This window comes from Oncorhynchus keta, chromosome 32 (assembly GCF_023373465.1).
Source record: "Oncorhynchus keta strain PuntledgeMale-10-30-2019 chromosome 32, Oket_V2, whole genome shotgun sequence".
NCBI lineage: Eukaryota > Metazoa > Chordata > Actinopteri > Salmoniformes > Salmonidae > Oncorhynchus > Oncorhynchus keta.
The window spans coordinates 12,712,929-12,727,506 of NC_068452.1; the positions used below are offsets into that span (position 1 = coordinate 12,712,929).

A 14,578-nucleotide genomic window follows, 5' to 3' on the forward strand; every position below is an offset into this window, starting at 1 on the left:
AAGGGGCCCTGAGGATTCTCGGGTTCATTTTGAGACCTCCGGCTCAGCGACGCTAAACTGGAACATGCGTATCGCAGTGGTACAGAGGAAGCTAGCAATGTGGAAGGCTAGGTATTTGTCTTTTATGGGCAAAGTCCTGGTCCTAAAGGTGGATGTGTTGCCGTCTCTTTTGTATTTGGCGTACATCTACCCATTGCCGGCTTGTCTGAGGAGGCCTCTAGTGAGGCTTGTGTTTCAGTTTATGTGGAGTGGCAGGTGCGAGTGGGTCGCCAGGGCACGCATGATCTGTCCCATCGGGAGGGAGGTAGGGGGTACCACATTTCCCCCTCAAGCTGGACTAAATTTTTGTTTCTTTCTTGTTAGCGGAGCTTGCTCAGCCAGTGATACACCCGTCCGGTTACCTCCTGCGGGTGTTCTTCTCGTATCAGGCGAGAAGCGTAATGGTGTGGTCTAACGCGGGTCCTCGGGTGGAACAGCTGCCGTGGCACTTTGGTCATGCGGCCAAGTGGCTGCGTGCGCACCCCGAGGTTGAAGTTGCCCGAGTAGGTTTAGACCACAGGCACCTGTACGAGAAGGTCAGGCAGGCAGAGAGTCCTGCGCCCGTAGCGGGCATCTCGTCAGTGGTCTGGGAGGGGGTGCAGGCGCGGGGCCTGGACAACGGGCTCAAGGACCTGAATTGGTTGAGCCTTCATAAGCGTTTGTCGGTACTTTCCATCTTGTACCGGTATAGTTTGGTGCAATCCCCCACCTGTCCAAGATCCTCTTGTGGCAGGGAGGAGACTGTGCGCCATGCCTTCTGGGACTGTGCCTTTGACGGACTAGTCTGGGCTAGGGCACGGGTGATGCTAGGTGTGGTTAGGAGTGATTTTGTTTTGACATGGGCTAGGCTAGAGAGAGGCGTAGGGAGAGCAAAGGGAACGGATAGGGACAGGTTTCTGCTCTGGCTTCTCATGAGTCTCTTTAAAAAGGGACTGTGGGAAGCCAGGAAGAATTTAGTCAAGACAGGGAGAGATTGGGGGGTGGAAGGGATAGTGAGAAGGGTGGAAGGTGATTTGAGGGGGAGGATGAAGAGGGAGGAGAGGAAGTGGGGGAAGCATGCGGCACGGGAGAGGTGGAAAGGGGGTTTAGGGCTGGGAGTGTTAGAGTGAGTTTGGTAAGGGGATAGATTAGGGAAGGGGAGATAGGGAAAGGGTTAGGTATTGGTTAGGTATGACGGGGAGGGACGATGCTCCCCTGAGGTTTGTTTTTGTTTGATATTTTTGTAAATAGAATTAAGAATGAATGAGAGATATGATTTTGTAAAGTGTGAATGGTATTGATTGTAAATAAATTATTTTAACCACCTTTTTGGATTTGCTTCCTGTTTATAAGTTTGAGGTGGTGGGACGGGTGCGCCATCGTCCGTGAGGAGATGGTGCAAAGTACATCTGGACCGTCGGTTCCGTGGATTGGACTGGTCAACACGGTGCGCTTTTCTTGGCGAGGAAAAGAGATGGAGCCTTGGGGGAGAGAAACCTTCGGGAGGAACATCCTAATGGGGCACCTAAAATTGAAGGTTAAAGATGTTCTATGCCTTCAGGGGAACCCAATGGAGAAGGGGTTTGATGTAACCCTATATTTGGAAGAAAAACACAATCAGATTATGAAGACGGTGACGGAAGGGAAAGAAGAAGGTCCCCTGTGTCATTACACGGTGACCAGCCTGGCAAGAAACAACTTCAGGGTGGTCACCGTAACCATGTACAATCCGCACGTGAAGGACGAAGAAGTGAGGACCTTTCTGGGGAGGTACATGGACAATGTCTCCTCAGCGAGGTACCTCAGGGACTCCCTGGGTTTCTGGAATGGTAAGAGAGGTTTCCAGGCGTTACTCAGGGAGTCCCCGAAGAGTGTGGATGGCTACCTCCATCCTCCGGCAATGTTCTCCCTGGGGGCTGACAGGGGAACCCTATACTATGCACGTCATCCCCCGTTCTGCAGGCGTTGTATGGCCTATGGCCATACCCTGGCCTCGTGCAGTAACAAGAAATGTTGGTTTTGTGGGTCGGAAGAGCATGAGGCCAGGGAGTGTGACGAGCCCAAGGCTTGCCACGGGTGTGGCTCCAGAGAACACCTGTGGCGTGATTGCCCGGCTCGTCACAGGTCATATGCGTCTGCAACTGGGGGAGGGGGGAGGAAAGAAAGGACGCGTGCGGATTGTACGGATGGCACAGGGGAAAAGAAGGCAAGAGAAGAGGATGGAAAGAAGGAAGAAATTAGAAGAAAGAGGCGGGAAGAAGGAAAGCGTGGAAAAGAAGAGGAGAAGGAAAAGAAGGCAGAAGAACGTAAAGGAGCGGTGAAGGGGACAGTGGTGCGAGAAGGAGTGGAAGAGGGAACGGGGACAGTGACGGAGAAGGAGAGAGGAGTGGAGGTGGGAGGGGAGGGGGTGGGGAGATGGGGGGAAGGAGTGGGGGGACAGCCTGCCAGGCTTCCTCGAGGTCGAAATGAGGGATTTGGTGGAGGATTTAGCGGGGATGGGACGTTGTGTCTCCCCGCTACCTCCTTCACCAAAGAAGAAAGGGATGAAGAGCGGGAGCTTGGCAGGAAGTGAGAGGGAGGGGTGTGTGGAGGGGGAGGGGGGGGCTAAGAGAGTGGCGGGGGGGGGTTTGCCTCAGCCCCTTGCATTTTAGTGGATGACTCCAGTGAGGGGTCGGTGGGCTGTTTGCTATAGGGATCCCAACTCCTGTTTGAGGAGATGGGGTCCCCTACATGCAGCCCCGAGGCAAACAGGGAGGGGGGGGTGGTGGGTGGGGAGGGAGGGAGGGAGGACCCAACACACTGCCTGGGTCATGGGTTGGGATGGAGGACGGGGGGGCGTCAGGAGAGGAGAGGACGTCCCCGCCGGTGGAGATGGACCAGGGGAGCATCGGGTGAGTCTCCTGTTTTTTCTTTGTTTTTTCTTTATTTTTTATTTGTTGTTAATAATTAAATGAATAGTTCTGTTTCTTTTTTTAGACTAAATGTTAGGGGGTTAAGGAATAATGTTAAAAGGAGGGCGGTTTTTTGTTATTTAGAGGGTGTGGGGTTTGATTTCTGTTTTTTACAGGAGGTTCACCTGAGGGATGGTGGGGATGTGTGTAGATTTAAGAGGGAGTGGGATAAGGGGGAATCTTTTTGGGGCATAGGAGGGGTGCACTCAACAGGAGTAGGGATTTTGTGTGGGCATAGAGATGTTAAAATAGAGAACACTTTTGTAATAATGCAGGGTAGAATTTTGGGGATAGATGTTAAGTTTAGAGAAGCTAGATATAGGTTAATTGGGGTGTATGGGCCACAGGTGGCGGCAGACAGGAGGGAGATGGTGGACTGTCTGGCGCCCCTGTGTGTTACAAACAGGCACTTGGTGATAGGAGGAGACTTTAATATAGATTTAGGGGTAGGCGGTGATAGCAGTGCAGGTGCCATCTCTGGGCTAATGGCTTGCCATGATCTGGTTGATGGTGGCCTGCACACTACTCCGGCAATGGTCGGTCCTACATGGCGCGACTACATTTTTGTATCCAGGTCTTTGGGTCAGTTGTCTGGGCGGCTGTTGCCTGTTTTCTTCACGGATCACGACGGGGTGTTCCTGCAGGTGGGGTCTCCAGTCTGCCTCTTCGGTAGGGGGTACTGGAAGTTAGATGGGGATATACTGGAGGAGCAGGCTTTCGTTGACGCATTTTTTTGTTTCTTTCGGAGGCTTGACGGCCTCCGGTCCATGTGCGAGGGGGTGTTAGAGTGGTGGGATTTAGTTAAGGGGAGGATAAGGGCTTTTATAATAGGATATTGTAGAAGGAAAAAAAGGGAGGAAAGGAGGGAGGTGGATCGTATCCAAAGGTTAATTGAACTCGAGTACGAGGCAGGCAACCTCGGCGGGTCGATTGACTGGGAGAGATTCGCAGCCCTAAAGGCGCAGCTCAGGGAGCTGCAGGAGCAGAAGGCTCGAGCTTTCCTGGAGCGTGCGCATAGTGGCTTTCTAGAACATAATGAGAATTTTTCCGCTATGTTCTTTAAGTCAGTTAGGGCCAGACAGAGTAGGAAGGTAATGCATGGAGTTAGGGAAGAAAATGGTAGTATAGTAAGTAAACTAGAGGAAATGGTCAGGGTGACAACTGATCATTTCCAATGTTTATTTAAGGAAAGGGAAATAGATGTAGAGCAGGGAAACGTGTTTTTAGAACACTTGTCCCGGCGGTTGCCAGAGGACATTAGAGACGTGATGGAGGCCCAGATCTCACTAGAAGAGGTTGAGAGCGCTCTTAGGAGGATGGGAAAAGGGAAGGTGCCTGGGATGGATGGGCTGCCGGCTGAGTTTTACCTCAAGTTTTGGGGTATACTTGGACCAGTGGTTCTCGAGGTCTTGAAGGCCATCCTTGAGACGGGGGTCCCGGGGGGATCAATGGCTGTTGGTGTGCTGTCACTTCTTTATAAGAAGGGGGAAGCGACTGACCTTGGCAACCATGCTGTGCGTAGATTACAAGATTCTTGCAAAGGTTTTAGCAGACCGGTTGCGCACAGCCCTTCCCTAAGTTGTCCACGAGGATCAGACGTGCGGGGTAGAGGGCCGCTCTATAAGATGGAACCTACAGTTGATCAGGGATTCCATCGCTTGGGTTGAAGATAGAGGGCTGCCTTTAATGGTAGCAGCGCTAGATCAGGCGAAAGCTTTTGATCGCGTGAATAGATCTTTTCTATTCAGGGTGTTAGGTAGATTAGGATTTGGGGAGAAGTTTATAGGATGGATCCGTACTTTATATGTCGGAGCGGTGTGTCGGGTTAGTGTAAATAGTCACTTAAGTGACGTTTTTGACCTCTCGTCTGGGGTCAGGCAGGGATGCACACTCTCGGCTCTCCTCTTCGTTATGTACATGGAGCCTCTGGGGGCTGCCATTAGGGCAGACACAGGGGTGGAAGGCTTGTTGATCCCTGGAAGTGGTGGGCTGCGTGTTAAGATGACGCAGTACGCCGACAACACTTCCTTGCTGTTGTGCAAGGACTCGTGCCTGACAAGGTCCCTTGCCATCTTTGGGGATTTCACCCGAGCGTCGGGAGCAGTTCTGAACCATGCAAAGTTTTCCGTCAAGTTTTTCGGAAGATGGTGCGGTAGAACGGATGTGCCTGGGGGTTTATCTCTCTGCGAAGGGGCCCTGAGGATTCTCAGGGTTCATTTTGAGACCTCCGGCTCAGCGACGCTAAACTGGAACATGCGTATCGCAGTGGTACAGAGGAAGCTAGCAATGTGGAAGGCTAGGTATTTGTCTTGTATGGGCAAAGTCCTGGTCCTAAAGGTGGATGTGTTGCCGTCTCTTGTATTTGGCATACATCTATCTACCCATTGCCGGCTTGTCTGAGGAGGCCTCTAGTGAGGCTTGTGTTTCAGTTTATGTGGAGTGTCAGGTGCGAGTGGGTCGCCAGGGCACGCATGATCTGTCCCATCGGGGAGGGAGGTAGGGGGGTACCACATTTCCCCCTCAAGCTGGACTCAATTTTTGTTTCTTTCTTGTTAGCGGAGCTTGCTCAGCCAGTGATACACCCGTCCGGTTACCTCCTGCGGGTGTTCTTCTCGTACCAGGCGAGAAGCGTAATGGTGTGGTCTAACGCGGGTCCTCGGGCGGAACAGCTGCCGTGGCACTTTGGCCATGCGGCAAAGTGGCTGCGTGCGCACCCCGAGGTTGAAGTTGCCCGAGTAGGTTTAGATCACAGGCACCTGTACGAAGAGGTCAGGCAGGCAGGGAGTCCTGCGCCCGTAGCGGGCATCTCGTCAGTGTTCTGGGAGGGAGTGCAGGCGTGGGGCCTGGACAACAGGCTCAAGGACCTGAATTGGTTGAGCCTCCACAAGTGCTTGCCGGTACGTTCCATCATGTACCGGCATAGTTTGTCGCGATCCCCCACCTGTCCAAGATCTGCTTGTGGCAGGGAGGAGACTGTGCGCCATGCCTACTAGTATGGGCTAGGGCACGGGTATTGCTAGGTGTGGTTAGGAGTGATTTTGTGTTGACATGGGATAGGCTAGAGAGAGGCGTAGGGAGAGTGAGGGGAACGGATAGGGACAGGTTTCTACTCTGGCTTCTCATGAGTCTCTTTAAAAGGGGACTGTGGGAAGCCAGGCAGAATTTAGTCAAGACAGGGAGAGATTGGGGGGTGGAAGGGATAGTGAGGAGTGTGGAAGGTGATTTGAGGGGGAGGATGAAGAGGGAGGATAGGAAGTGGGGGCAGCATGCAGCATGCATGGGAGAGGTGGAAGGGGGGATTAGGGCTGGGAGTGTTGGAGTGAGATTTGTAAAGGGATAGATTAGGGAAGGGGAGATAGGGAAAGGGTTAGGTATTGGTTAGGTATGACCGGGAGGGACGATGCTCCCTGAGGTTTGTTTTTGTTTGATGTTTTTGTAAATAGAATTAATTAAGAATGAATGAGAATTATGATTTTGTAAAGTATGAATGGTAATAAATTATTTTTTTCAATGTTCTTTTCTTTTGTTTGCCTCTTCTTGAGCAGATTTAGTGGGTCTCATGGTGGGTGTCTTTTAGGTTCCAGTTGTTACTAGTCAACTTTCAGTGCCCCTCCTAAAAAACAAAGTTATATTTTGGGTTGGATATTGCATCTGATTTAATAGTTTTAATCAATGGCATTTCCTTAGGATGCTCATTCTTTCAGTTGTTCGTCTTCTGTTTGTTGTGTACTAAATATTTCTGTTTTTTTTCTCCATTTTTAAAAAAGTTTTTTTCCCTGTGAAGCCATTGTGTTGCATCAATGTCTGAAATGTGCTGTATAAATGAAGCTTGATTTGATTTCACCCAATGAATGACCAATCAACAATCTCTTGGTCCATCTTAGTATGAAAAACAGTATCAAGCCTGCTGAAGGCGTGGTGGAGTAGTAAACACCACCCCCGGCTCTACCGGGAGGTTGAGGTTGTCTCCCGCAGCTCTTATGTCATGTTCTGTGGCCTTGCCGTTCCATTTCTTGACTGCCCCTGCAACACAGAAACACATTCAGTAATATTACATAAAACACTCAAAGTAATGGATATGGAGAATCTACGGCCTCAGTTACCCCTGGCACCTAAATGTGACTTCTGTCATCTGATCACTCCAAGCTGCATTAGGTTCAGATCTACCAGGATGGGCCTTTGACATAGTCTGGACGCAGTCAGGCCACTGAATATAAATAAGCATTGTAAAGAGATGGGGTGAATTAGTGGGGTAAAGTACATTCTACACAAATTACCTTCATAATAACAAAGAACAAATGTGTGTGCCTGATGGGAAATTAATTTTCATACAGCCAAAAGGGGTGAGAATTTTACACTATTGTAAATAAACATGGATGATGGAACATATTCCCTTTTGCTGACGTGATGAACCGCAAAGGGGACATATTTACCATCTAAACCATGTGTGACCTCTGTCTGTAGAAGTGTTCTTCCTAACCAGTTCCTTAACAGCTCTCTGACTGAGCTCCACCCTCACTGGGTCTTCAGAGGAGAGGAAGGCTGATGAGGGATGGAAGGATAAATGGCTCAGTCAGTCAATAAAGTGTAGAGCTGCTGTCTGACAAAATCACTATTTTAGTAGTTCATTAAAGTAAATAAGTGTTTATGACTGCTGAATACCAACTATCAATCACTTTGATCATGTATTTTCAGGTAGAGATACATCCTTGGGACGTCCCTAGCCCATTGAAGTTGACTCTTAAAGGGGTTAAGGTAGGGGTTAGGGTTTAGGGTAGGGATGTCCCAAGGATCCCGGATAGCACTGACCATTGTGCATTCTTCTGTCTCTTTTACATAGCAGGTGTTCAAATACTGGAGAGTTGAGACCAAATCATGGACGCTGGACAGAGTGGATTTCAGTTGTAACAAAATGGTAGTTTGAGTCAAAAGATATCTTGCCCTGCAGTTAACGTGCACGGACCTAGTCATATGACTCAATAAGGAGTCAGCAAAAAAGGCATTAGACAGAGGTTGCAGCAAATATTATACATGGAGTCTTGTCGTCTCGTCTTCTGAATGGTCCCGAAGGGTTGGAGGAGGACCTGCTCTAGCCAGAGCAGGAGCCCCATTGGTGCACAGCAGAGTCCTCTGCTGTTAGCACCCGACCAGTAGCGAGGGGAGTGAGGTGTGTGTGTTCATGCGATGAAATGTCTGTGTGTCTAGGAGTCGTGAGATAAGGGAAACTGAGAGGGGAGTAAAGTGTGTGTGTTCGTGAGATGAAATGTCTGTGTGTCAAGGAGTCGTGAGATAAGGGAAACTGAGAGGGGCAGTTAATGGCCGGGTGTGTGTATGAATATATGTATATATGACGGGATCTGACTTCTGACCTTGAAAATATTACATATCTTTATTATGTGAAATCTAATGAAACAATAATGTATGTTGATGTACAATATTCCAATAGCTTAATATATTTAATATGCCATATACTATTTAACAGTTAACTAATTAACTTTATGATCATTATGATTCAACATCAGTTCACGTCTCACCTCATACTGTATTGGAGCAGCTGACTGCCCAGTTCACCGTCTCACCTCATACTGTATTGGAGCAGCCGCAGCTGACTTGATCGTTGATGCTAATCATCATGTTTTAAATCTGAGAGTAAATAGAGCTGACTACAACTCTAAAAATTAAGGGTTCAACTGGAGTTGTTCTCAGATCCCCTAAGAGCCGTAGGGTTCTTGGTCAATGAAAAACAGCCCCAAAAGGTTATTCAAAGAACTTGTTAGAAGGTGGGTTCATCGAGTATGGGCTAGGGCACGGGTATTGCCTCGTTGTTGCTGGACTTCTTCCGGGAATTTAGCAATTAGAACTGAAAACGATGGTGACAAGTATGGATGCGACAACACGTTAAAAAGGTTAAATTGGGTTGATGTTTGGCTCTGAATATGTCTAGAAATAATTTATAATAATATAACATACTAATAATGAATAACGAAGACAATTATGGTTTTCTGTGTATATCTTCCGTAACGTTACTATAGTTAATTACCGTTGTCGGCGTCGTGTGTATAGGTGGCAGGGAAGTCAGGCGTAGGAGAGTCAAAATGGAGTGTAAATTGAGTCTTTTAATAAATGTACACGTAACATGCTCCATAACACTAAAATGTACAGCCATAAACAAACATGGGTACGAGGACCCGTCGAGCACCGATACAACATAAAACTACACTGACAATAAAACAATCTCTAACAAAGACATGAGGGGAAACAGAGGGTTAAATACACAACAGGTAATGAATGGGATTAAAAACAGGTGTGTGGGAAGACAAGACAAAACCAATGGAAAATGGATCAATGATGGCGAGAAGACCGGTGACGTCGACCTCCGAGCACCGCCCGAACAAGGAGAGGCAACGACTTCGATAGAAGTCGTGACGACCGTAAATATTAGAAAGCCGGGTTTGACCGTCGGCGTTGTATGAGCTACAGTACAGTACCGTTATCTAGCAAGATAACGTTATGTCCTAACTAGGCACAACTAGGTTTGGATTATTTCCCTCAACTATATTCGTTCCCATATATTGTATATCGTTTCCATAAAGCCAACATGGCTTTACACTCAATAACGTACGTTTCCAATTTAGAGCAGTTCTCAGTTTTGTGATAATGAACTAGCAAACGTTAACTAACTAAGGACGGTGACCAGTCCTGACGAGATGTTACAACGAACTGAATCGTCAATGGAGCTCTTCCTCTTTATATAGCCTGCTACAGCATGCTATACTATTAACTCACAAGGGGGCGTAACTTTACATGTACAATACTATCCCATTTTGGAAACGTTACATGGACAATACTATCCCATTTTGGAAACGTTACATGGACAATAATATCCCATTTTGGAAACGTTACATGGACAATAATATCCCATTTTGGAAACGTTACATGTACAATAATATCCCATTTTGGAAACGTTACATGTACAATAATATCCCATTTTGGAAATGTTACATGTACAATAATATCCCATTTTGGAAACGTTACATCTACAATACTATCCCAATTTGGAAACGTTACATGGACAATACTATCCCATTTTGGAAACGTTACATGTCCGCTTTAATTATCTTAATTATCTTTTCAGATCTTCTCAGAAATGAATAAAGTCAATGGAATGGATATAGACAAAACGAGATTTCAAGGACTAGCAGAGGTAGAGAGGCAGGGGTGAGGACATCATCCTGCTATTTTGACAGTCCTTTTAGGACAGTACAGAAGAGGTATTTGCTCTTATTCCTTCCCTTTCTCTAATGTATTTTGCAATAAAATTAGCAAGTGTAGTAAGATCAATGCTTTACTAGGACTGGAGACCACAGCAGCGATTCTGCTCTTGCCCAACCTCTTCAAAGAGGAACCGAGTGGCCTTTATGTCCATGACAAGGTATGCCTATGCACCAATCATCTGTTTCTTCATAAGCATAAGTGTGCATGCTTATATAAAACTACAGCTGAACATTTGTTATGTTCTTTGTTCAATGTATGTGTATTAATCTTTTCTTACTTTTGTTGACACAGATTTCACCGCTCTTCACTCCTTTACTGCACATCGGTGGAAATCCATTTCACCATGAGAGTGAAATCCCGCTGGCCTTTGATGGGGAGAACATCCACGCCCTCGAGGACGTCTCCATGGGACTTTACTAGGGCTGTATTTTTTATTTTCCCTTAAATTTCCCCAAAATGTAAGAAAAACACTTATGTTGTTAAGTTACTGTGTTCTGGGGAGAAGAGAAGTTGGGTGAAGTTACCAGGGCCGGTCATAAAGATGGCAAACTTCCTAACATAACTAAGTGAATATGAAATGCACAGTAAGCTGAAAATCTGTATTTAGCATCAAGTCTACAATGTTGTTTACCTATGATTCATGTTTAATGTATGTTGTTTTTATTCTACATCATCATTTAAAAATATATATATACAGTGCCTTGCGAAAGTATTCGGCCCCCTTGAACTTTGCGACCTTTTGCCACATTTCAGGCTTCAAACATAAAGATATAAAACTGTATTTTTTTGTGAAGAATCAACAAGTGGGTCACAATCATGAAGTGGAATGACATTTATTGGATATTTCAAACTTTTTTAACAAATCAAAACCTGAAAATTGGGCGTGCAAAATTATTCAGCCCCCCTAAGTTAATACTTTGTAGCGCCACCTTTTGCTGCGATTACAGCTGTAAATCGCTTGGGGTATGTCTCTATCAGTTTTGCACATCGAGAGACTGAATTTTTTTCACATTCCTCCTTGCAAAACAGCTCGAGCTCAGTGAGGTTGGATGGAGAGCATTTGTGAACAGCAGTTTTCAGTTCTTTCCACAGATTCTCAATTGGATTCAGGTCTGGACTTTGACTTTGCCATTCTAACACCTGGATATGTTTATTTTTGAACCATTCCATTGTAGATTTTGCTTTATGTTTTGGATCATTGTCTTGTTGGAAGACAAATCTCCGTCCCAGTCTCAGGTCTTTTGCAGACTCCATCAGGTTCTTCCATAATGGTCCTGTATTTGGCTCCATCCATCTTCCCATCAATTTTAACCATCTTCCCTGTCCCTGCTGAAGAATAGCAGGCCCAATCCATGATGCTGCCACCACCATGTTTGACAGTGGGGATGGTGTGTTCAGGGTGATGAGCTGTGTTGCTTTTATGCCAAACATAATGTTTTGCATTGTTGCCAAAAAGTTCAATTTTGGTTTCATCTGACCAGAGCACCTTCTTCCACATGTTTGGTGTGTCTCCCAGGTGGCTTGTGGCAAACTTTAAACAACACTTTTTATGGATATCTTTAAGAAATGGCTTTCTTCTTGCCACTCTTCCATAAAGGCCAGATTTGTGCAATATACGACTGATTGTTGTCCTATGGACAGAGTCTCCCACCTCAGCTGTAGATCTCTGCAGTTCATCCAGAGTGATCATGGGCCTCTTGGCTGCATCTCTGATCAGTCTTCTCCTTGTATGAGCTGAAAGTTTAGAGGGACGGCCAGATCTTGGTAGATTTGCAGTGGTCTGATACTCCTTCCATTTCAATATTATCGCTTGCACAGTGCTCATTGGGATGTTTAAAGCTTGGGAAATCTTTTTCTATCCAAATCCGGCTTTAAACTTCTTCACAACAGTATCTCGGACCTGCCTGGTGTGTTCCTTGTTCTTCATGATGCTCTCTGCGCTTTTAACGGACCTCTGAGACTATGCATTTATACGGAGACTTGATTACACACAGGTGGATTGTATTTATCATCATTAGTCATTTAGGTCAACATTGGATCATTCAGAGATCCTCACTGAACTTCTGGAGAGAGTTTGCTGCACTGAAAGTAAAGGGGCTGAATAATTTTGCACGCCCAATTTTTCAGTTTTTGATTTGTTAAAAAAGTTAGAAATATCCAATAAATGTCGTTCCACTCCATGATTGTGTCCCACTTGTTGTTGATTCTTCACAAAAAAAATACAGTTTTATATCTTTATGTTTGAAGCCTGAAATGTCTCTAATATATTATGATGGACCAGCACATCTACTGTCTGAATTATTATATGACAGACCAGCTAGATCTACTGTCTCAATTATATTATGGCAGACCAGCGATATCGAGAGTCCATAATATATTATGCCAGACCAGCTACATCTAGAATCCATAATATATTATGACAGACCAGCTACATCTACTGTCTCAATTATTATATGCCAGACCAGCTAGATCTACTGTCTCAATTATATTATGACAGACCAGCTACATCTACTGTCTCAATTATATTTTGACAGACAAGCTCGATCTACTATCTCGATCATTTTATGGCAGACCATCTAGATCTAATGTCTTATTTGTATTACGAAATACCAGCTAGTTATACTGTCTCTATTATATTATGACAAACCTGCTAGATCTACTGTCTCTACTATATTATGACAGACCAGCTAGATCTACTGCGTCTACAATATTATGACAGACCAGCTACATCTACTGTATTTATTATATTACGACAGACCAGCAATATCTATTGTCTATTTTATATTATGACACATCAGCTATGTCTACTGTCTCAATGATATGACACATCAGCTATATCTACTGTCTTAATTATATAATGAGAGACCTGCTAGATCTACTGTCTTAATTATATTATGACAGACCAGTTAGATATTATCTATATTATATTATGACAGTCCAGCTACATCTCCTGTCTTTAATATTTTACAACAGAGTAGCTAGATCTACTGTGTCTTCTATATTATGACAGACCAGCTAGATCTACTGTCTCAATTATATTATGACAGACCAGCTAAATCTACTGTCTTTCTTATATTATGACAGGCCAGCTTGATCTATTACCTCTATTATATTACGACAGAAAAGCTAGATCTACCATCTTAATTATATTATAACAGACTAGCTAGATCTACTGTCTCTTCTGTATTATGACAGACCAGCTTGATCTACTGTCTCAATTATTTTATGACAGACCAGCGAGATCTACTGTCTCTTCTGTATTATGACATTTACATTACATTTACATTTAAGTCATTTAGCAGACGCACTTATCCAGAGCGACTTACAAATTGGTGCATTCACCTTATGACATCCAGTGGAACAGCCACTTTACAATAGTGCATCTAAATATTTTAAGGGGGGTGAGAAGGATTACTTTATCCTATCCTAGGTATTCCTTAAAGAGGTGGGGTTTCAGGTGTCTCCGGAAGGTGGTGATTGACTCCGCTGTCCTGGCGTCGTGAGGGAGTTTGTTCCACCATTGGGGGGCCAGAGCAGCGAACAGTTTTGACTGGGCTGAGCGGGAACTGTACTTCCTCAGTGGTAGGGAGGCGAGCAGGCCAGAGGTGGATGAACGCAGTGCCCTTGTTTGGGTGTAGGGCCTGATCAGAGCCTGGAGGTACTGAGGTGCCGTTCCCCTCACAGCTCCGCATGACAGACCAGCTAGATCTATTACCTCTTCTATATTATGACAGGCCAGCTACATCTGTCTTTTTTATTTTACAACAGACCAGCTATAACTACTGTCTCTATTAAATTACGACAGACCGGCTATATCTATTGTCTCTATTATATTACGACAGAAAAGCTAGATCTACCGTCTTAATTATATTATAACAGACTAGCTAGATCTACTGTCTCTTCTGTATTATGACAGACCTGCTTGATCTACTGTCTCAATTATTTCATGACAGACCAGCTAGATCTACTGTCTCTACTATATTATGACAGACCATCTACATCTCCAGTCTCTAATATATTATGATAGACCTGCTTGATCTACTGTCTCATTTATATTATGAAAGACCAGCTATATCTATTGTCTCAATTATATTATGCCAGACCAGCTAGATCTACTGTCTCTATTATATTATGACATACCAGCTAGATCTATTATCTATATTATATTATGACAGCCCAGCTACATCTGTCTTTATTGTATTACAACAGACCAGCTTTATCTACTGTCTCTATTATGTTATGACAGACCAGCTATATCTACTGCCTCTTTTACATTATGACAGACCAGCTAGATTTACTGTCTCTTCTATATTATGACAGACCAGCTACATCTC

At 45.1% G+C, this 14,578-nt stretch overlaps 2 protein-coding genes and 1 long non-coding RNA gene across 4 annotated transcripts in view; 2 read left to right on the forward strand and 1 right to left on the reverse strand.

Moving 5' to 3' along the window:
* LOC127914402 (uncharacterized) overlaps positions 1-6,349 on the forward strand; it is a 267,695-nt gene extending 261,346 nt beyond the window's left edge. Inside the window, exons 1-2 of one of the 2 annotated variants that reach the window (XM_052490254.1) lie at positions 33-255; positions 5,416-6,296. In XM_052490254.1, the coding sequence (XP_052346214.1) occupies positions 65-255; positions 5,416-5,962 (738 nt within the window). In that variant the 5' untranslated portion in view covers positions 33-64 and the 3' untranslated portion in view covers positions 5,963-6,296. Of the gene's footprint in view, positions 1-32; positions 256-5,415 lie in introns of those variants that run through there. The other variant, XM_052490255.1, reaches the window with a different exon arrangement.
* LOC118365099 (zinc finger protein ZFP2-like) overlaps positions 1-14,578 on the reverse strand; it is a 323,918-nt gene that overhangs the window by 98,152 nt on the left and 211,188 nt on the right. The window lies entirely within an intron of this gene.
* On the forward strand, positions 9,023-12,390 carry LOC127914408 (uncharacterized). The gene is made up of 3 exons (XR_008088241.1): positions 9,023-10,240; positions 10,322-10,401; positions 10,536-12,390. It is a non-coding gene; the product is annotated as an uncharacterized LOC127914408 (long non-coding RNA).